This window comes from Perognathus longimembris, chromosome 13 (assembly GCF_023159225.1).
Source record: "Perognathus longimembris pacificus isolate PPM17 chromosome 13, ASM2315922v1, whole genome shotgun sequence".
NCBI lineage: Eukaryota > Metazoa > Chordata > Mammalia > Rodentia > Heteromyidae > Perognathus > Perognathus longimembris.
In genome coordinates, this window is record NC_063173.1 from 47,053,084 (window position 1) to 47,075,033 (window position 21,950).

General features: G+C 50.6%; 1 protein-coding gene across 5 annotated transcripts in view; it reads left to right on the forward strand.

The window, feature by feature from the left end:
- Positions 1 to 17,522, forward strand: part of Prdm11 (PR/SET domain 11) — a 38,018-nt gene extending 20,496 nt beyond the window's left edge. For 3 of the 5 annotated variants that reach the window (XM_048359904.1, XM_048359906.1, XM_048359905.1), the window contains exons 6-8: positions 10,580 to 10,767; positions 13,614 to 14,240; positions 14,991 to 17,522. In XM_048359904.1, the coding sequence (XP_048215861.1) occupies positions 10,580 to 10,767; positions 13,614 to 14,240; positions 14,991 to 17,155 (2,980 nt within the window). In that variant the 3' untranslated portion in view covers positions 17,156 to 17,522. Of the gene's footprint in view, positions 1 to 167; positions 590 to 3,227; positions 4,400 to 10,579; positions 10,768 to 13,613; positions 14,241 to 14,990 lie in introns of those variants that run through there. The other 2 variants (XM_048359907.1, XM_048359909.1) reach the window with 2 other exon arrangements.
- The last annotated feature ends 4,428 nt before the right edge of the window (positions 17,523 to 21,950 follow it).

Genomic DNA, 21,950 nt, shown 5'->3' on the forward strand with positions numbered 1-21,950 from the left:
TTCCGCCACCCCTCTTCCCACCCTCCCCATGGAGGAGCAAGGAGCCCAGGGTAGGAGGAGGGTGTGGTGGGGGCCAGGTTGCCCCCAGGTGCATCCTGGGAAGGAGGAGGACCACCTGCGTTGACAGTCATTTACCCAATTGTACTTTGTGGGATATTCAACCCAAGGAACATGGCGCCCCTGGCCGAGCGTAAGAGGAAGCCCAAGTTCTCCAAGGAGGAGCTGGACATTCTGGTCACAGAGGTGACCCACCACGAGGCACTTCTCTTTGGGAGGGAGACCATGCGGCTGTCCCACGCTGACAGGGACAAGATTTGGGAAGGTATAGCTCGGAAAATCACCTCCATCAGCCAGGTTCCCCGCTCCATCAAGGACATTAAGCACCGATGGGATGACATGAAGCGGAGGACGAAGGACAAGTTGGCACTCATGCAGCAGTCACTGTCTGGCCCTGGAGCTGGCGGCCGGGCTCCCCACATCGTGCTCACTGCCCATGAGAGGGCCATCGAGTCTGCACTGCTCACCGCCCGGTCAGGGCACAGCTTCCCTAGGGCAGAACTGGATGGCACCGACAGCCCTTCCACCAGCTGTGAGTATTGCTCACCTCTACTGCAGCCTGCTGGGGGGGGGGGGGGCTCCCGAGAGGGTTCCTCACTCCTGGCTCTCCCTGCTTCACCCACTCTTCCTGCCCATCTTCCATCCTGCCTCCAACCCTTTTGATACATGCATTCTAGAATCTTTACTGAAATCTCTGTACCAGAGGCTATGCTGGGGAGCTAAATGGACAGGGCTCTTCTGAAGTTTATGGACTGCGGATATTTACATGCTAGGACATAGAAGCCCAGGAAGGGTTAACAGGCCTTATGCGAGCAGAGGCAGGCGCAGAGGAGGGGAGGAGAGGGGAGGGCGCACAGGCTGAGAACAGCATGTACAAGGCCTTGCATCAGGAAGGAGCTTGGCACGTTCCAGGAACTGCAGAAGCCAGGGAAGCCCCAGCCTAGCCAGCAAGGGGAGGGGCACAGCCTTGGCCTCGGCTACAGCCGCCCGCCTGCCTCTGTGTAAAAGGGAAAAGAGTTCTCTGTGTCTGGACCTGATCACTTTATTTCTGCATTGCTTTCTGCACTCTCCGGTGCTGTGTTGTCTTCTCCCTCTTCTCTCTGGTTCAGCCTCTTTGTGCCCTCCCCCCCAGGACGTGGCCTAAATTCCTTCTCTTAGTCCATCTTTCCCCCTACCCAGCTCCCTCTACTTTGCCTCTCCTTCCTCCCTCTGCAGTTGTCTCTGGTCTCCCTCTCGTCCCCCACTTCCTGTGTCTCCTTTGGACTTCAAGGCAGAGATCTTGGGGCTCTCCGAGAAGAAAGGGGGGCAAATCAGGGCTTCCCAGTGTGGAGCTGTACCCCCTTTATTCCTGCACTTTGCACGTCCACCCCCACCTCACTCACTGTCCCCATTGGAGGCCAGGAGCAGGGTGGGAGGAGGAGCTCCTGAAAAGCCTCCAGGGTTGCAGCAGACCAGTGGGGAAGGTGGTTCCCAGGATCTGCCCCCACTTCCCAGGCCCCTTGCCATGGGGATCTGCTCATTTCCTGTTTGGCTCAGGCTTCTGACAGGTGTGGACTCTGAGTCCGTTTCTCAGGACTGGAAAGGAGCAAGAAGCCTGTGATGGCCCGACTTTCTGTTATCCACATGAGGACGCTAGGATGACACAAACACAGGGTATCCTGCTCAGTTCAGAATGGGAACTGGAGCCTGCCTCAGGAGAAAACAGCCGAGGCTCAGTACCCCATCCATAAGGCCCATGCCTTGAATCCATGTTCTGCTCTCCCCTCCTTCTCTCCTGAGGATGGGATTGTAAGAGGTAACCTAGCCTGGCAGGAGGCCTCCCTGCCCTTGTGAGCCGCCAGCTGTTTCCAGCCTGGCCCAGTACTTGGTAACAGGAGGCCAGAGAAAGCTTGAACAACATTGTCCCAGTGGGTCCTGCTCCTCCCATCCCAGTGGGGTGGGGGCAATGCTGGCTGTCACCAGCTGAGCAGACTCAAGAGGCCCTGGCCTGGGCAATCCTGTGACCCTCGGGGAATAGAAGGTGACCTACAGGGTAAACGCTCTGTCCTCCCTGCCATCTCCCAAGAGCTGGCTCTGAATTAGGGAAGGCTTGCCATTACCTGACAGTGAGATTTTTTTTTTTAAATCAATGCCATGGGAATCAGCTCATGACTTCCATCACTGAGATCCTCTGTGAAAGGGGCTGGGGTCCTCCCTGTGTCCCGTGACAAGTAGTAGCCTCTCTGATGAGTCCTGCATGAGAAGAACTCATGGGTAGAGTCCTAAGGAGGCTGACCTGGAAGCCTACCTTGGGATCAAGGCAGGCAAGGGGGACATCAAGATTGGTGGCTTGCCCTGCATCATCCCACCCTTTCCCGTCATATGTCTTGTCTTTCTTGACTTACCACGACCTTGTGGTAATTTCAATTGCAGGTTCCGGCAAGGCCACACGGTGGCCCTAGCAACTCAGAAAGGGCCTCGCTGACTTGGGAGTTCACATGCATAGTGCGTCCCTAAGCTTTCTGGCAGGTGTCAGGTCCCAGCTCTGGGAAGCACCTGTGCCTGCATCTTATTTACTCTATGTGATGAGGGGTGTTGAACTTGGCCTGGGCACTGTCCATAGCTTTTCCCACTCAAGTGCTTTACCACCTGAACAACACATCTCCACTCTGCCTGAAACTCTTATCTCCAATTAACCAGCAAAAAAGCAAGAGTCCTGCCTGGATTGGCTTTGAACCATGATCCTTAGATCTCAGCCTCCTGAGTAGCTAGGAATACAGATGTGAGCTGTCAGTGCTTGGCTTATTTACTTTTCTTAACCAGGCTGGGCAGCCAAGTGAGTGGGTAGGCAAAGCCATCACACTATCACTTTGCAGACCATGAACTTTAGAGATGAAGTGACACAGCACAGGGGCTGAGCCTCTGGGTTTCATGCTGCTGCCAGAACTTAGGGTCTCCAACTCCCCTGGCAGGGGCTCCTTCTCTGCAATGTCCTTGTAAGAGAAAGGAGACCTCTGCTCTGTCCAGGCCCCTCTAGGGACTTGCAGAACAGGCCATTCTCCATGCATGGTGCCAATGTCAGTCAAAGGGAAGGGGGACGTTTATGGGGTTCTCAGGGGGTGAGTTCACTCCCAGGTCTGTTCTTCCTCCCTTTTGTAATCATTTGTCATTCTCTACTTCTGTCCCCCAAGATGATGAAGATGAGGAGGTTCCGGGATCTTCTCGGCAGCCTCTCCGGATGCCTCTGCCACAGCCGCCAGAGGAGGATGCTCACCTGGCCAGGCCTACCTTGCTCTGTTCATCTTCCTCCTCAGACCAGTCTGAAACTGTGGGTTCCAAGCCGGACGGCTTACCACATCCCTCACCCCAGACCCAGGCCCGCAGGACCCCTCGGCCGCATCCCAGCTCACCCCCTGGGAGCCTGGACTGGCAGCTTCTCCACATTCACGCACAACAGACTGAGGTGTTCCAACAGTTCTGCCAGGAGCTGGTGACTGTGCACCGAGACATGGCCAACAGTATGCATGTCATTGGCCAGGCCATGGCCGAGTTGACCAGCCGTGTGGGTCAGGTGTGCCAAACACTGACAGAGATCCGGGATGGGGTTCAGGCATCTCAGCGGGGGCCAGACGGGGGAGCTCCCACGGGATTTATTCCCCAGGCCCAGGTGCCCCCTCTGCCGGAGCCTACACAGGCTACCCCAGTACCAGCCCCAGCACGGACTACCAGATCTCGGAAGAGAAAACACAATTTCTAACCTGCAATCTGCATGAGGAGGAGAGATGGACCAGTCCTGTCTCTTGGGTCCTGGAACAGGACCAATGGCTCTGGGGGACACTGGGGCACTGCCACCCCATCATGGTACAGGCCACCTGCCTGTGGTGTAACAGCACGTGTCCAGCCCCACTCCTTCATCTCTGGCAGAGGCTCAAGATGCAAGAGAAGCTACCTGCTTGATGCTTGCTTGGCCTGGAGGGTCCTTCTCCTCTTGGTCTGTATCCCATGGTGCAGGCCTTGCTGAACAGGGGGGTAAGAGCGGGAGCATCTGAGGGCATTCCCACCCTGGATCTCAGGGCCTCAGTAAGTCTGTGCTTCCAGAAGGGCGTGGCCTAAGGGTGGGCGGGGCAAGTGCAGCCCTTAGAAGAAGGAGCTCAGCCCCAGACTTGGGTGGTGCCCAGCCTTGACCCTTGCTTTTCCCCGTGCAATGCCCACGTGCTCAGCTGCTGTGCTTGCTTTTTGTGGAGGGGCAGAAGGATGGGCTGACGCGGAGGAGGGGGAACGAGATGTTCTAGTATTCTTAGTGCACTGTAAGTGTTTCTCAGGTGCCTGAGGATGTTAGGTGGTCTCAGGAGGAAGTTCTCAGGATGGGGAGGGGAGATAGGGTGGTGGGGGAGAGGGAGGGAGACAAGTCTGGCATTTTCTTTGTCTTTAGCATTATTTACATCTTCATTTCACTGGTGACAAATGAACCGGCAGGTAGTTGGGGCCCATTTCCTTGCCAGAAGCCAGATCTGGATTAGTAGCAGCATCTGGGGTGGGGGGAGGGTCTTTGCTTCTCACCTCTCCTCTTCCACTCCCCACAATGCCTCTGTCCTTGCCTCAGCTCCCCTCCCCTCATGGAAATTGGTGGGGCACCCCACACTAGCCTTAAGGTCTGTAGCCAGTGGCTGAGGAGGGGCAGGTCTCTGGGAGCCCGCAGGTAGCTCCTCCTCTGGCTTCTGAAAGAATCCAGAGCCCAGCAGGGCTGTCTCCAGGCCCATATCCTAGCATGCCTTGCCTCTGCTTGCTTTGCACCAGCAACACATACCCTAGCTGCGTGTTGCATTGTGGACCTCGGGATGAGAGGCATGGAGGGAGGTGGCAGGTGGCCGGCTCAAGCTTAGCTCCCCACCTGGATGCATCGCCTCTCTTTTCTTCGCTCCTTGGTATGGGGCTTAGGAGAGCCCTCCACCTTTGTCCTGTCCCATAGAGCCTTAGCAGAACTGTCCCCAAAGCCTGCTGAGGCCACTCTGGGAGCTGCTTATCAACCCAGACCATGTATTGTTCCGCACAGGGAAAGTGGAGGGCATCTCTCATGTCCTTGTGTGCTGAACTTCATCTCCCCCATTTCTCTTTGGGGGATTTTCTATCCCTCCCCTCACCCCAAACTGAACACTGTCTTCTCCAAAGCCCAATGGCTTGATAATTGCCTGGAATTAACCCTGCTGTCCTCTGATGGAATCATAGATTGCCTTCCCAAGTATTTTTGTTAAGATGGCAATAAAAAGAAATGAATCTCATACTTTGAACACAGCCAGCCTCCAGGATCTTTCTTTGGTGTGTATTCTCTTTCTTCGCTTCCTAATGGAACCCTAAGACACCCAATGCAGGGAGTAGGTGAGGGAAAGTGTGTGGGTGAGAGGGGCATTTGCCTCAGTCCCTAAGCTCACAGGTGCCTGCGTCCGGCCCCGTGCTAGGCCCTCGGAGGGAAAGATAGGACTTCATGAGCTAAGGGAGGCAAAGTATCCACAGGCTCCATTTCATTTCTCCACATATCAGAAGTGGCATGGTGTTAAATGAATTTTTCTCTACTTTCCCTAAAAGCAAGTTAGGGTTCCCCGAAGTAGGGCAGAGGTGGCGGGGAAGGAGTCATCTTTTCTGGCAGGAGACTCTCGAAAGCCAGGCACTATTTACTTGCCTGTACACTTGAGAGACCATCCCAAGACACGAACCTTTCTTTGCACACAACCCTGCCCATCTTGGTGTCGTATCTGTTGCAGGCAAGGCCCTGCCTGCTCAGATCTGAGACCCTGCAAAGTGACAGGGTAGCTTCCTCTGGCTTTCATTAGGAGTGCACTCCCCACTCCCAAGAATGGGCTCCCTCCCTGTGCAAGGCCTGTTGCTAGCCACAGGGGTTTCTCCTACACAGGAATCCCCAAGTCCTGACCAGGACTCCTCTTTCTGTGTGGGCTCTAACCTTTCGCTTTGGAATCAGGCTATCCATCCTCTGCAGTTCTTAGCAAAAAAATAAAAATAAAAGTGTGGCCTTGGAACTCAAGACCAGTCTAGACTTTCCAAGGAAACACAAAGATACAATGACAACAGTCTGGGGTCTCTTCTAGTCTTTAAGGTCAATACGACTGGCTGGTTGCTCCCTCTCATCCTGAAAACTAAGGGGCGAAGGGAGGTCAGAACAAAAGGGGCAGTGGTCCATTGGGATGGAAAAGACTTAGTTTCTGAATCTTGGCCTTAGTGGGGATTGGAAGCTGGCAAGATAAACAGGAAGAGGAAATAGACCCATAGTGGAAATGAAGGAAGGCCTGCAGCTGTGTGTGTCCAGGCTGGCTGGGTGGTGTTCTATTACAGGTTAGGTGAATGCCTGGTAGGGGCTTGTATGGCCCCAAGTCCTTCTCAACCCAGAGACGTAATCATGTGAGGTCACAGAGCCCAGCCTCTAGGTCAGTCTGTCCCATTTCTTTCTCCTTGGCTAAGACAGCATCCTTTCCACTGGATTGCAATTGAGGCTGGTTGGTCTCCTAACATAGTAGATGCCTTGTGTATTACTTTCTTTCAACTAGAACTGGTAGTCATTTTCTGACCCAGCTAGAGAAGATGGTGCATTTGAGAAGTCTCGGTGGGTGAGGTCTGACAATTGTCTCTGCACTTATCTCTGTCCTACCCATAATCAGCAATTAAACAATGCATTATCTTCATGAGAGGTTCAATACAGAAGCCCCCGCTCTCATCAACACTATCATTCACCCTCCATTACGTCAAAGGTGCCGGAGTTTGTAGAGGGGATTTAAAGTTTTGACCAATGAGCACTCACTTTGCAGGATGGTCTTAGCTAACCCTGTGTTTGGTGCCATTTCTCCAACAAAGGAGTGACTTCACATCTCCTCTCATCCTCCCCCCCCCCCCCTCAAGAAGCTGCTCAGCACAATGAACAGAAAGTTTCCATTCCCTTCATACCTGGTGCTTCTCAATGATGGCTTTTTTTTTTTTTAATCACAGCATGGGTTGGCACAGGCATGGTTCTTTGTAAAGACATTGCTGTAAATGGGGCTAATGGGATCTAGTGGAGAAATGGGTCCAACCACCATTCCCACAAGATACTTAGAATGGGGTGCCTAACTACAAGATGGCAAACATTGGGACTTTGGTGGCTCCATTGAGCTTTACTGGAGAAATTAAATAGCATAAACATAGTCATATCAAGGAGCATGGGTTGTGATTCATTAAGAGTTACCATGTAGATCTTATGTCATTTGAGGAGGTCCCAAACAAACAAATCCCACAAGAATGCTGATAACATTTTGCTCTTTGCATATACTGTGTGATCGATACAAAGACTTGGGCATGGTGTAAGTATTAGTTCTTCTTGGGTAGAAAAGAACCGAGGGCTGGAAAGAGAAGCTGGTTTGAATCTAAGTCTTTGGATGCACTCTAGATAGACATTTACTCTTTGGAATGAATAACATGTTCCTCTTCTATCTTTCCCTCTTAAAGCTGAGTGACAGGAAAATAGCCTTTAGAGCTTAATAGGTATTTAAAAACTGACAATGAGGAGAAAAGGATGGTATTCTGTTCTTTGTAAGTCCAGTGGTTTGCGTGAGAAAAAAGATGAGGGGAGGGGTTGTCTTTATTATGTATCTGGGAGCCAGGGACATTTGGTGCTACCTCAGTTTTGTTGTGTGCTAGCAACCAAGCTGATTATTTTTAGATATCAAATCCTAGGCTCTCCTTAAAGTGGGAGATGGAATTTTTTTTTACACATTTAGAAGGAAGAATCTTGAGTTTAAAGAAGAGGCTGACTGTGCTGGTGGAGAACTGAGGTTTGGGAAAGTCAGCTGAAATGACTCCTATAGGCCCCCCCCCCCCCCCGCCCCAGCTCTTTATTCCTTTCCCAAGTTTCCAGTTAGCACCATGGCTGGATGCATAAGCAATCACTGTGTTGCTTTCACGACTTGCGGAGACTTCTCACACTGGTATCTGACACTGATGAGATGCTCTGAGGTTGAGGGCTTAGCGGAGATGCAAGTTCTAAGGAATTTAACAGCCATCCATCTTGCACCCAATGTAGAGCTTGTGACTCTTTGGGATTATTTTCCATGGGACAAAGAAACCAGAGCTCAAGTTTGTGCTCCCATCTGCCTTTTCCTTAGTTCCTCTAGGGTCTGTGCTATATCTTGTTTTCAGAGTGGATTACTTCCAGGACTCAGTGGCCCCCTCCTCCAAGCCTGTCTAGGAAATTGGAGGTGAGGGCAGGAGGGATAGGAGGGTGACGAGTGTCCCTGAGGCATCTCCAATGTAGAGTCTCAGTTCTGCTGTCACTTCTGCTACCTTGTACTGGCACTGGTGTGTGTGTGTGTGTGTGTGTGTGTGTGTGTGTGTGTGTGTGTGTGTGTGTGTGTGTGTGTGTTTCCCTTTTCTTTCTGTGTGTAGGAGGGACAAATAGTACCAATTGCTTATTGAGAACACCTGCAAGGTACAGAAAATGACAAAGAAGGTTCATGTTTAATGGATAGTCAGTTAAAAACATTGGTGTATTTCCATTAAGCAGTGTGCCAAGGCTTTGTTTTTAAAACATTATTACAACCTTAGTATATATACCTTTGGCATTGCATCAGCACTGTTTTGCCATAGCATAAGTCTTTGAAAACACTTTTTCTATGGATTAGTAACTTTCCCTGTCATTGCTCTGGTGTTAGGCACTAATAGATGGTCAGACTTCTGCACAATTAGCAAATGCAGCAGGCGGCATGCAGAAGCATGCATGGTGTGCGTTCTTTGCTTCACAAGAGTCCCTAGTGCCAGTTCATTTCCTAAAGCTCAGTGGCAGGTCGTTCTGTAGTGTCTGTATGGAAAAACCACCCTTTCCACAGTGTTTACCAGTGCAGATACCATCATTAAAAAATCTGCACCAGTGAGACCATATGCTACTTCATGCTTATAAATTACTGGTTCTACTATTGCTGATGCTGAATACTTTGCACTAATTGATTGTCCAGTTGAGGTTGTTTTGTTTTGTTTTTTCCTTTGAATTAGTATTTTCCCTGGACTGCTTCAGGTCTAATTCTCTGGGCTACGCTGATCAAGCCAACTTTGACTCCTAAATGAAAAGATGAGTTTATTTTTAGATAGCAGTTACTGAAATGTTCATAATAGCACAGATCTGTGCGCTTCCACTTCCTTGCATTGCTTTCCCTCTTGGAGGTGGATAAGGTGACAATCTAGATGTCTGAATGTCATTTTGAGGAAACTGGGGAGGGCATAGGTTAGGGGTTAGATTGACCTTTGTGGGTTACCTGGGCATTTACATGCCCCTCACATAACAAACCATGATATATTGGGACAGAGTTCCTGAGGCAGAGTGGATCTGCCATTTATGAGCTGTGTGGTCCAGGATACATTGCTTAGGTTCTCTGGACCAGACTCACCTCGTGTTAAATCATTTAGTTAAGTTAAACAGTGGTTGCCAAGCTCTTCTTGTCTCTTCTTTACCTCCTTTCCCGTCCCCATTGGACTCTCTGCAAAGATTTTAATCTTTAACATTTATGAAGTGATCTCTTGGGCATCCTTGTAGGATGGGTTATTTCTGTTAGCTTTGTGAAACATGGAAAAACAACTGCCCAAGGACTCACTGTTAACCACTGTTAGTGGCCTGGGAACATCCATGGACCCCTCCAGTTAAAAGTTAGCAAGTAATGATTACTGACTGAATAGAAATGTTTGTCACTGTGATTTGATTATTATACATTATGTACACATAATGATTGATCATAATGTGCTTAAAAAGTAAGTGCACATATTATTACATCTCAATTGTTGTTGTTGTTGTTGCTTTGGTCATGGGGCTTGAACTCTGGGGTCTGGGTGCTGTCCCTGAGCTCTTTAGCTCCAGGTTAGCACTCTATCATTTGAGCCACAGTGCCACCTCTGGTTTTCTGGTGTTAATTGGAGATAAGAGTCTCATAGCCTTTCTCATCTGGGCTGGCTTTGAACCGTGATCCTCAGTCTCAGCCTCCTGAGTGGCTAGGATTACAGGTATGGGCCACTGGTGCCCAGCTCAACTGGTTTTGGTTTTGGTTTTGGTTTTTTTAAAGGAAGTAACTAGTGAATGAATAGAAAAAGTGTAACTTTCCAAGAGAAACTGCATGTACAACTACTAGAATCACCATAAGCAGATCCCCTGCAAGCTGCTCAATATACAGCAGGGCTACATTACACATTTCTCCTGGAACTAACCTTTTCTGGCAATAAATAACAGACATTAACTGTTCAAAAAAAGAAAAAGTTAGCAAGGAATAGAAGGAGGTAATCTGTTTCCCGGCCACACTTACATATGCAGGGCAGGTATCATTTCCAGTCGCAGAAAACAGATTCTTAGAGGTATGACATGCTGACATTCTTAAGAGGTCTTGACAACAATGATAGCTGTCATTCTTTCCTCCAAAAAGCCACCTCCTCTGTTCACCTGCCCGCCTACTTGTGACTGGTGTCCATCCACACCTGTGTCCAGCAGATGTAGCTCAGGTTCTCACCCGTCCTCTTGCCCTCCCAGGTACGTGGTCATCTCTCGGGAGGAGAGGGAGCAGAACCTCCTGGCATTCCAGCACAGCGAGCGCATCTACTTCCGAGCATGCAGGGACATCAGACCTGGGGAGCGACTGCGGGTGTGGTACAGTGAGGACTACATGAAGCGACTACACAGCATGTCCCAGGAAACCATCCACCGCAACCTGGCCAGAGGTGAGTGTGCACTCAGGGAAGGCGGGCCCACCAGGAAGGCCACGCCCGCCAGAGGAGGACAGGCCCGTGGAGGAGCCCCCCCCCCCCAAGGAATGAAGCTCTGTACCAAGAGGCAGGGTGAGGCAGGGCAGCAGACCTGAACAATGCTCTAGACAGGTAGCCTCCTCTTTTCTGGGAGGTGTTCCCGGAAACCCTCACCACACACATTTCAGAGCACGGTCAAGAGAGACAAATCAGAATCCCCACAGCCAAGCAATTAAATAGAATCAACACTAATCCTATTTCCACAACTCAAACTGATGAAAGGATGTTTTAAACTTCCTGATCCTCAGTAATACTAACAATAACAAAACATTTGCTCAGCTTTGCTTGCTGTGTGCTCCTTGGAGTGTCTACACGTTCCTATAAAATCATCACGAGAATGGTACCTCCCCTCAGTGTGCCAGGAGAGTCTCATGGACTAATGCCTACCTTGACCAGGGAAGCCTTCTATCATAAACTTCTAAAACTAATGATCCTTTGTAGCTTATCAGTCCATCTTACAGACACATGACACAGGGCCACAAGGCCACGTGATTTGGGAGAGCTAAGCTAGGTTTCTAACCTGCACTTGTCTCACTTTAGGGGTAAGTTCTAGCTTCCGGTGGCTTCCCAGATAAAACTAGTCCCTTCTCTGCTACTTCCGTGTCTTATTCCTGGAAGTCTTAATGATAAGATGTGAATCAGATTAAAAAAAAAAAAAAGGCTGGATAGGGGTGGGAAGGTGATCCAGGTGTGAGGAGACAGATAGGTTGGGTATTTCTCCAGGCTCCACTGAAGTGACTCACTTGAAAGTGATTTGAAATATTCCCCAACCCCTAGCTGTTTACCTCTTCACTCCATCCTCAGCCTGGCAAGGGTAAACTGGAGATCCCAGGTCCTCCTTTCAAGGACCTTATTTGCACAAAAGCCATATATCACATACACAGAATCCACCTGGTATTAGGAGCAAGGGCTTTGCCCTACCATATCATGTTCCTAACCAGAACCTACTTACTGGGGAGAAAAGGACTTCATTTGGGATAGGAGTAACTCATGAACATTTAAGTTCTCTTTAAAGACAAAGCAGAACAGAGCCTGCTACGCCCATTGAGTGTGAAAACAGTGGCTGCCTGGCTTGGTAAAAGGTACTTGGTGATTGGATGGGCAGTGAGGGGATGCCCCATAGACAGCCTGGAGTCTGGTCTTCTTTGGATCAGGGCGGGGGGGGTGGGGGTTGGGCCCGTGCTGACTTTCCTCGGGAAGGCACGCTTCCATAAGGATGTGGTGGCTTCCATTTAACCTCTGGAGATGCCTCATGCAAAAGTGCCCGCAACATAGTAGGTGCTCACCACATCTTTGTTGAATGGATACAAGAAGAAGTGAATGAAGACAGCCAAGAAGTTTCCAAAAGACACTCGAACCCAAAGAAAAGAAAACCAAGAGCAAGTCATTATCTGAGGACACAGGTCTCATCCCTTCTTGAATTCTTCTGGATTTGTGAGGTCCTTTTGGTCCCTTGGTGTCTTCTCCAGAGCAACACAAGCTACATCATCCTCAGAGAGCCATGTAGCACAAGGGGCTACTCAGAGGAGGGAGTTGGCTTTCAGGAGTGGAGGCTCACAGGAGGTGTGTCAGAGGAGGTGCACGGAGTCATGCGAAGACATGGAAGGAAGGTGTCTGTCTTTGGCCAGGTCAAGTAGTGGGCAGCAGAAAAGAAACCAAAAGGCAATCAGGAGAGGACCAGAGCTAATAGGGGTCTTGGTGCCGAAGGAAATCCTTGGAATCATTCTTGGAGCCCAGTAGCTGTTCTCTGTGTGTCTTTGTATCTTAAACCTTTAGCAGACTCTTGAGTCTTTTTATTGTGTCTTAGATGGTGAGACAGGATTGCTCCAAAAAGAGTGCCAAGTGAGATCTGGTCACTAACAGTCTTACATGGAAGGGGTTGTTCATAACTGAAGGCTGGTATCTTGGGGGTAATAAAAGCCAAAGCATGAGCAATCTGTCCTTATAATGAAAAGTGAATTGAAATCCTTCACAAGATAGAACAAAATAGAAGAAAGAAATGTCTTTTGGCAGGAAAGGAAACCTAGCTGGTTTTGAGATGGCTTTGGGTCTAGTGGCTACCTGGTCCTTATCTTTTCAGAGGCGGCCATCTAAGAGCCTGGAGGTGGTCCGGTTGTCTCTCTGCTTCCAACCGTAGTCATTGCTGAAAACCACAGAAGTTCAGATCAATGTTTCTCATATATTCCTGTGCTTTTGATTGCTAGGAGAACAGCAACACCACCAAAAAAACCCCGACAGTTGCTATAGGATGGACTTTTCCCTAAGTGGCTTGGCTCCAGGGCGGCCAGAGAAGAGGAAGGAAGGGGGCTCCTGGCATTTCATGTGTACCTTTTACCAAGTCAAAGCAGCCGTCTTCCAATTGCTTGGCTGGCAAGAAAGCCTCTAAGGTGGGGGAGGAGGGATCAATACTTGTCTCTGAGGTGTGGTCTCAGGGTGAGGTCCAGGATGGGGAGGTCCCTTGAAAGAATTTTCAGTTGCCTTCCTTCATAAATCTCTCTCAACTTACAAAGATAAGAGTTCATCTCCATGAGGCTTCTTTTTTTCTTTTCAAAACAAAGTTCTTTCCACTTGTGGGGTCCCATGGTCCTAACCACCATGGTTCACTGTCTGATCCACTTCGTTTTTGTGACATCTGCCCCCGAAAGGCCAGAGCCTAAGGGATGCATCAGGCCATTCACTCAAGGGAGGCCTGTTCTGTTTTCTGTTGCTCTCTCCATTCGGGGCTTTTCCCCTCTTCCTTACACCCTGGTTTTCCTTCCTAGGAGAGAAGAGGTCGCAGAGGGAGAGGTGTGAACAGACTCTGGATAGCCCTGAAGACCTGAGAGGTCCCATTCACATCCCTGTGTTGAGACAGGGCAAAAGGCCCTACAAGCGTGGTTTTGACGAGGGGGACGTGCACCCCCAGGCCAAGAAGAAGAAAATCGACCTCATTTTCAAGGATGTATTGGAGGCATCCCTGGAATCTTCGAAGGTAGAAACCCACCAGCTGGCCCTGAGTACCTCTTTGGTCATCAGGAAAGTCCCCAAGTACCAGGATGATGCCTACAGCCCATGCACTGCGCCCATGGTTCATGGTGGGCAGAACGTCAGTCGGATCCAGGGGGAGGGAGACTGGAAGATTCCCCAAGGCGTGGCCAAGGAGCCAGGCCCATTGGAGGATGAAGAAGAAGAGCCTTCATCTTTTAAAGCTGACAGTCCTGTGGAGGCCTCTCTTGCTTCAGACCCTTATGAGCTACCCACCACCTCCTTTTGCCCCAACTGTATCCGCCTGAAGAAGAAGGTCCGGGAACTGCAGGCAGAACTAGACATGCTTAAGTCAGGGAAGCTGCCTGATCCCCCTGTTCTGCCACCGCAGGTACTGGAGCTCCCCGAGTTCTCAGACCCTGCAGGTAAGTCAGCGTGGGTGAGGGCAGTGTCCGCGGGAAGAATGGACGGTGCTTGGTGTAGTGGGTGGCCCAGCTCGCTCTGTGGTAGCCACTTCCTGCCGAGAGACCCGAGGAGTGGAGCATGGAAGGGGCCACTCTCAGGGTGGGATGCCATGTTCCCAGGTGCCAGTGTCCGGCTCACTCCCAGTGCTGATGGAAGGCCTCGCGTGTCACTCCTGTATCCTCCCGGTCAATAAAGGAAGTTCCACTGCAGGAGGGGGTGTGTGCTGTGTTCTTGACCCATTGCTTTACTCTGGTGGTCCCCCTGGTGTCCACGCCAGAGCTCAACTTCTTTCCCCGTAATCCCAAGTGGGGCATCCAGTGAGGAGCTCTCATGGTCCCCCAAAGTCATGCCGGCTATCCTGGCTTGTTCTTCCCTTCCACAACCTGTTCTCCCCGTACTATGCTAGTTCCTCGACCTGCCGTTTCAGAAGGTCAGAGACCAGGTGTGTCCAGCCACATGCTTTTTTGCCCCTGACTCAGGGATTGGAAGCAAGGGATGGCAACCTAGAGCACAGGCCATCATGGATAACCACAGGGAGGAAAACTCACACAAGAGTGTTGGTAAACAAATTCTAGACTGGTATTCACTCCGCCCACATGCTTTCAAGTAGTCCCTACTTCCTTTCAGGTCGTGTGTTTCCTGTTCCTGTGGCAGAAGTGTTATATTTTTCCCACTGGAGTGTAAATATTTCTTTCCTGTCTGTTTTGCAGCCTCAGAGAGCATGGTCTCCGGCCCCGCCATCATGGAAGATGATGACCAGGAAGTTGACTCAGCAGACGAGTCTGTCTCCAATGACATGATGACCGCGGCCGATGAGCCCTCCAAGATGTCCTCCGCCACTGGGCGCCGGATCCGACGCTTCAAGCAAGAGTGGCTGAAGAAGTTCTGGTTCCTGCGCTACTCCCCGACCCTCAATGAGATGTGGTGCCACGTCTGCCGCCAGTACACGGTGCAGTCCTCCCGCACGTCCGCCTTCATCATCGGCTCCAAGCAGTTCAAGATCCACACCATCAAGCTGCACAGCCAGAGCAACCTGCACAAGAAGTGCCTGCAGCTATACAAGCTGCGCATGCACCCCGAGAAGACGGAGGAAATGTGTCGCAACATGACCCTGCTCTTCAATACAGCCTACCATCTGGCCCTCGAGGGCAGACCCTACCTGGACTTCCGGCCTCTAGCGGAGCTGCTGCGGAAGTGTGAGCTCAAGGTGGTAGACCAGTACATGAATGAGGGGGACTGCCAGATTCTCATTCACCACATCGCCAGGGCACTCCGCGAGGACCTGGTGGAGCGGATCCGCCAGTCCCCATGCCTCAGCATCATCCTGGATGGGCAGAGTGATGACCTGCTGGCCGACACTGTGGCCGTCTACGTGCAGTATACCAGCAGTGATGGGCCCCCAGCCACCGAGTTCCTGTCTTTGCAGGAGCTGGGTTTCTCAAGCACCGAAAGTTATCTCCAGGCTCTTGACCGAGCCTTCGCTGCCCTGGGCATCCGTTTGCAAGACGAGAAACCGACCGTTGGTCTGGGTGTGGACGGGGCCAACATCACGGCCAGCCTGCGTGCCAGCATGTTCATGACCATCCGCAAGACGCTGCCCTGGCTCCTGTGCCTGCCCTTCATGGTGCACCGGCCTCACCTGGAGATCCTGGATGCCATCAGTGGGAAGGAGTTGCCCTGCCTGGAGGAGCTGGAGAACAACTTGAAGCAGCTGCTGAGTTTCTACCGCTACTCGCCACGCCTCCTGTGCGAGCTGCGCTCCACGGCCTCTACCCTGTGCGAGGAGACCGAGTTCCTGGGGGATATTCGTGCAGTGAAGTGGATCATCGGGGAGCAGAATGTGCTCAACGCCCTCATCAAGGATTACCTGGAGGTGGTGGCCCACCTGAAGGATGTCAGCAGCCAGACGCAGCGGGCGGATGCCTCTGCCATTGCTCTGGCCTTGTTGCAGTTCCTCATGGATTACCAGTCCATGAAGCTCATCTACTTCCTCCTGGATGTGATCGCCGTGCTCTCGCGCCTGGCCTACATCTTCCAAGGTGAGTACCTCCTCGTGTCCCAGGTGGATGATAAGATCGAGGAGGCCATTCAGGAGATCAGCCGGCTCGCCGACTCCCCTGGGGAGTATCTACAGGAGTTTGAAGAGAACTTCCGGGAGAGCTTCAACGGGATCGCCATGAAGAACCTCAGGGTGGCCGAGGCCAAGTTCCAGTCCATCAGGGAGAAGATCTGCCAAAAGACCCAAGTCATCCTGGCCCAGAGGTTCGATTCCCGCAGCCGTATCTTTGTGAAGGCCTGCCAGGTCTTTGACCTGGCCGCATGGCCCAGGAGTAGCGAGGAGCTCGTGAGCTTTGGCAAGGAAGACATGGTGCAGATATTTAACCACCTGGAAGCCATCCCCACCTTCTCCCGGGACGTGTGCAGGGAAGGGCTGGACCCCAGGGGCAGCCTGCTGATGGAGTGGAGAGAGCTCAAGGCCGATTACTATACCAAAAACGGCTTCAAAGACCTCATCAGCCACATCTGCAAGTACAAGCAGAGGTTCCCGCTCCTGAACAAGATCATTCAGGTCCTTAAAGTCCTCCCCACTTCCACAGCCTGCTGCGAGAAAGGCCGCAACGCCCTCCAGAGGGTACGCAAGAACCACCGCTCCCGCCTGACGCTGGAGCAGCTCAGCGACCTGCTGACCATTGCCGTGAATGGACCGCCGATCGCCAACTTCGACGCCAAGCGAGCCCTGGACAGCTGGTTCGAGGAAAAGTCTGGCAACAGCTACGCCCTGTCAGCCGAGGTCCTCAGTCGAATGTCAGCACTTGAGCAGAAGCCAGTGCTGCAGAACGTGGACCATGGGGCTGAATTCTACCCGGACATGTAAGAAGCGCCTGCTGCAGAGGTCACTAAGCTGTTGAATATTTTTTTTAATCTAGACTCATAGGCTTTGATATATTATATAAGTATATATTAATTATATTATATTATATATATATATAAACTCACACTGAAATTTAAAAACAAAACAAAGTTGTCCACCGGAAGCTTCTGGAAGCTTTCAGAAAGGAATAATGTTGGAAACTGACTCTTGTCTACATTTGGCAGCTTCAAAATGACCAGGCAACTCGTTTTTTCACTCACAGGAGCGCGTGTGGGAGTCACTCACGTTCCTGCCTAACCATCCATCAACCGCATAAGCTAAAATGATGGCTCTCAGCCATCACCTCTAGGTAGCTCATGTTGTTTATGTTTTTATTTGGGAGGCAAGGGGTTTAAGGTTGGGGTCTGGGGTTTACATTCTTACCTTTCCTTTGTTTGTATAGTTTTACGATGGAGAGTTTCTCAGCCTCTGCCTAGGGATTCTGGTCCAGTTGCATAAGGGTGAGTTGTGTGTCTGGATTAGAGTTTGGAGTGTCTGAGTTTTCTCCCTCCCCCAACCGACTTGAAATATTTTTACTATTTTATTATTATTAATGATGATTCTTTCACTGTTCTATAGGCATAAATGTTGGTCAAACTGTGAACTCATCGCCCCTCCCCAGTGCTTCTTCCCCAGTCCTTGGGTAGTTAATTTCTTCCTTTCATGCTCTGGGGACTAAAACTATTATTACCTGTTATACGGAAGGCAACCTTGCCTTTCAACCCAGCTTGATGGAAATCCGGGGAAAGGGAGAAGGCTTTAGCTATTTGCATTCCTGTTTTTACATAGTAGAGGGTTAAAAAAGTATAATTCCACTCAGATTTGGGGCTGCTGGGGAGACAAAGAGCCAAGAAATCCAGCCCCCAATAAGCCAGTAATTTTTTTTTTTGGCTAAAAACAAGTAAAATGAAATGAATATATCCAATTTCTCTATATATACATATATATTATTTATACTTTGTCTTTATAATCCTATAGAGTGTCGGAGGTATTTTGTTTTCCTTTAGTAATCAAGATGTATCTGCTATGTGGTGCAGAAGTACCAACGCAACTTGTGCCCTGGGTTTTGCCTAACTCAAATGACAGATCCTTGTGTGACAAGGCAGACCGAGTGGGAAGGCTGGGGGCACTGGACATAGTTCCTATACCTGTGAACTCTTCCTTTCCTGAACAAGGTAGAGGTGTCCTAAAGCAAAGATCACACACACCCACACACACACCATACACCCCCCCCCCATACCAGATAAGCTTTAGAAATGGCTATTTGCTCACTCCCTGGGGCAAGCCATGGTTTAGAGGAGTTGATCAAATGTTCTTTCGTTCATTTCACCTCCAGTATACCTCGCAAGGGAGTTTTCAAGAGTGTGCGTGAGCTGTTCAAAACTTCTGTTTGTCTTTCTGCATCTGGTATGTGCATATTTTATGTGCAGAGACCCTCTAATATGGATGCAGGTCATCTTTGAGGGAGGAGGCCAGGAAGATCTGAACTCGCTGTCCATGGCAGTTGGGTAGAAGGTGTTCAGGTCTAGCCACCAGCAAGACCTCATCCTCTCTACCTGCTTGGCCCACTCTTGGACAGTGATGTCTTCTTTCCTTCCTTCTGAGTTTTTCCTTGCCTCTGGGGCTTTGTGCCACCGTGGAGAATCATCGTGGAAATGTCATTAACACTGAACCTATCACTGTTCTTTTCTTGGTCCATCCTGTCAGTCATTCCTCAGATCCCTCCCTCACCCCCTTGGTCTTGGTGCTAAGATAACTTTAGAATCATTGCTGCTAGTCAATAGCTTTTCATGATATAAATATTATATATATATTATTATATTATTTTTGAGATATTTTCATTTTTTTTCAACAGTGATGTAGCATGTTCAAAGAGAAACTTAAACGAACCTGAGTTCCTCCAACTGTCCCACTGCCAGACCTCATATGCTGCCTTCTTCAACAGGTCAATGCACCCCTGCCTGGTGACGTTCCCCCTCCCTCCATCCCCACCACACACACACTCTTTCACCCTCCTGAGCAAGGAGTGTTAGCAGAACAAGCGAGGGAAGACCCTTTCCGATGCCCGTGAATCTCCACTTGTGCCACTTTGAGCTGGAGTCTTCTTTTCCCCTCCCTGACTCCTTCCATCTAGACCAAAGCCTAGCTGAGGTCAAGTGTGAGGTCAAGGGAGCACAAGGTCTCCCCCCGCCACCCCCCCCCGTAAGCCCCCCTCCTTCTGCCTAGGGACATCCTCTCCCTTCACACACACACACACACACACACACACACACACACACACACACACACACACACACAGTCTGCAACCCAAGAAGTCTTACCAAACACTGCAGGGACTGAGACAGGTTGAGGGCCAGGAGGCCGACAAGGCGGACTTTGGGGGGGATTAGAAATAGTGGTCTAAGGTCTTTTCCTGCCAACAGTTGCCTTACATCTTCTGCGCCCTGCTCCCCCCGCGCCTCCCCATCTGCTGCAAGGGGGCGTTCTGTACAGTTGGGAGACTCTAGCCCAGGACAGAATCTGTGTCTGTGTCTGAGCATTGGCCAGGGCTGTGACTGTTCCCTCCCAAGAGACCATGGCCCAAATGAGCTCAAGACTTCAGCTAGCAGGAAGAGATGCTTTGAGCTTATGCCATTGCCTACCCTGAATCTCCAGAGGGAGCTAGGTGGGGTATCTGGCCTCTGGCAAGCCTGTGGCTGTCTGTACCCCATGGCCTCCAGCCTCTTAAGAAGCTAAGCTATCAGGTGTCTCAAGTTAGGCCAGGTGCCTTTGAAACTGAGAGCTCAGGGCTTCTGTTGAGTTCAGACAGGCCTGGGCTGCAGCATGTGATCTGTGGACGGGTTTGCTTTGAGACAGGGAGGAACAGGCAGCCGTATGGGTGGCATGCCACTGCAATGTGCACAGGTTCTTCTCTTGGCCTATAGACTCCCCAGGAGGCTCCTTGATTCTCCATAAATTCTGCTGGTGATGATCCTTGATGGTTGCCGTAGGCATTTCCCAGGCCTCTACCTCCTTGAGAAAGTCTCAAATAATGGGATCCTTAGGGAACCAGACATCTGTCTAGCCTAATAACTTGGATAGTAGAGCATCCTGTGGAGAGGCAGGCCTTGTGTCCCACAGGTGGTCACTTCAGATGAGACAGCCCTGTATCTCAGCCCCTGGCACAAGGGGGACAGCTTGGACTTAAAATGAAAAGCATCTCTGGGCTGAGATCTGTCCTATCTGGACTGATGGTGACTGTGTTTGGTTCGTGGAGAGGGTGGGAGATGAGATGAAGTCTGAGGCTCAAGGTGGTGGCCAGTTGTGCCAAGCGAGCACATTTCCAGAGCAAGAAGGGGGAGAAAACTTCATGATGAAAATGGAGAGCTGAGCACCTATAATCCTAGCTACTCAGGATTGTGGTGCAAATCCAGCCCAGGCAAGAAAGTCAGTGTGACTTCTCTTATCTCACAAATGAAGCCATGGCTCAAGTAGTGGAGCGCTGGCCTTGAGCAAGTGAGTGCCCAGGCCATGAGTGCAAGCCCCACTACTCACACACCCAAAGGACAGACCTCTTCTTCAATGGAGGAAAACAAGAACCCACTGCCAACTCATGTTTGTGAGGCAAGAGGCCTGCCCAGCCCTGCCTAACGCTTGTGCCCCTCAAATCCCCAGGCACTGCCCGCTTGATGGGACAGGAGAGTCTAGGCACCAAAATGAGCAGTTGTGTGCTTTTTCTTTCTTTTTTACTGGCTGCCTGTGACATCTCACAATGTTGGGCCCATCTGTATTTGTCCATCTTCACTTGGGAGTGTGAGCAGGATGGGACCCCAGGACCCCTGGAAGGCCACATTTATTGTCTGGACCTTGAGTCTGTGGCTTAGGGGAAGGTCTTCTGCCCTCAGCCTCCACTGCACATCTCCAAGGTGGGCTTTGAGCCTCCACCCTTTGACTTGCTTATGCTGATTCTTAGGTTGAGAGAAAGATTCTTATCATTACTTAAAGTAGTGTTGGATATTTTCCATTTGTTAGGAGGTATCCTTGAGAAGGAGAAAACAGGGAAGAGCAGGCCAAAGGTGAATACATTAGGAGAGTCTAAAATAGGCTACTGACTTACGCAGTCTGGGTCTAGGGACTGGCATCATGTTACCTTCCCAACTGAAGGCTGGGATGAAGTCTAATAGCTCTCTTCCAGCGTTTCCACTCCCTTCATTTTCCCTCACAGCCTTCCACACCTCCAGGAACAGGCATCGTGTTTCTAGCTCTGCTTTGGGTATGGGTGACTTAGTTCAATTTGTGCTTTTTCTTGGTCCATGCACCCCGTTTTGGCAGAAGGTTCCAGTTACACTGGAACTCACACGTACCTGGGTCCCTTCCAGAGGTTACCTTGTCAGTCTAATCTGGATGGCTCAGCCGGCAAGACAGGCCTCTGTAGGCAGGAAAGGAGGGAACAGAGGAGTTTCAAATGCCCGGTTCCCATGTCCCTGTTGGGGAGTTCTGATCTGGCCTCCTCCAGTTCTCAGGGGAGAAGGTACGTCAGGAGATATGCAGGGTTGTTAGCTTGAAGTGAGGCCCTCCTCCTGCCTCTGTCCATCAGGGTGACAGAGATGGGATTTAAGGAGCTTTTGAGGTGGTCTTTGCATGTTTGCCAGATGGAGAAAAAGTACTCTTTGGGGAGGAAAATGGTACAGCCCTCCTCTTCCATCTGGCACCCCCCCCCACATCCCTTCAAGTGGTATCGCCCTGGGAATACCTATGCAATCCAGTCTCCCTAGGAGAC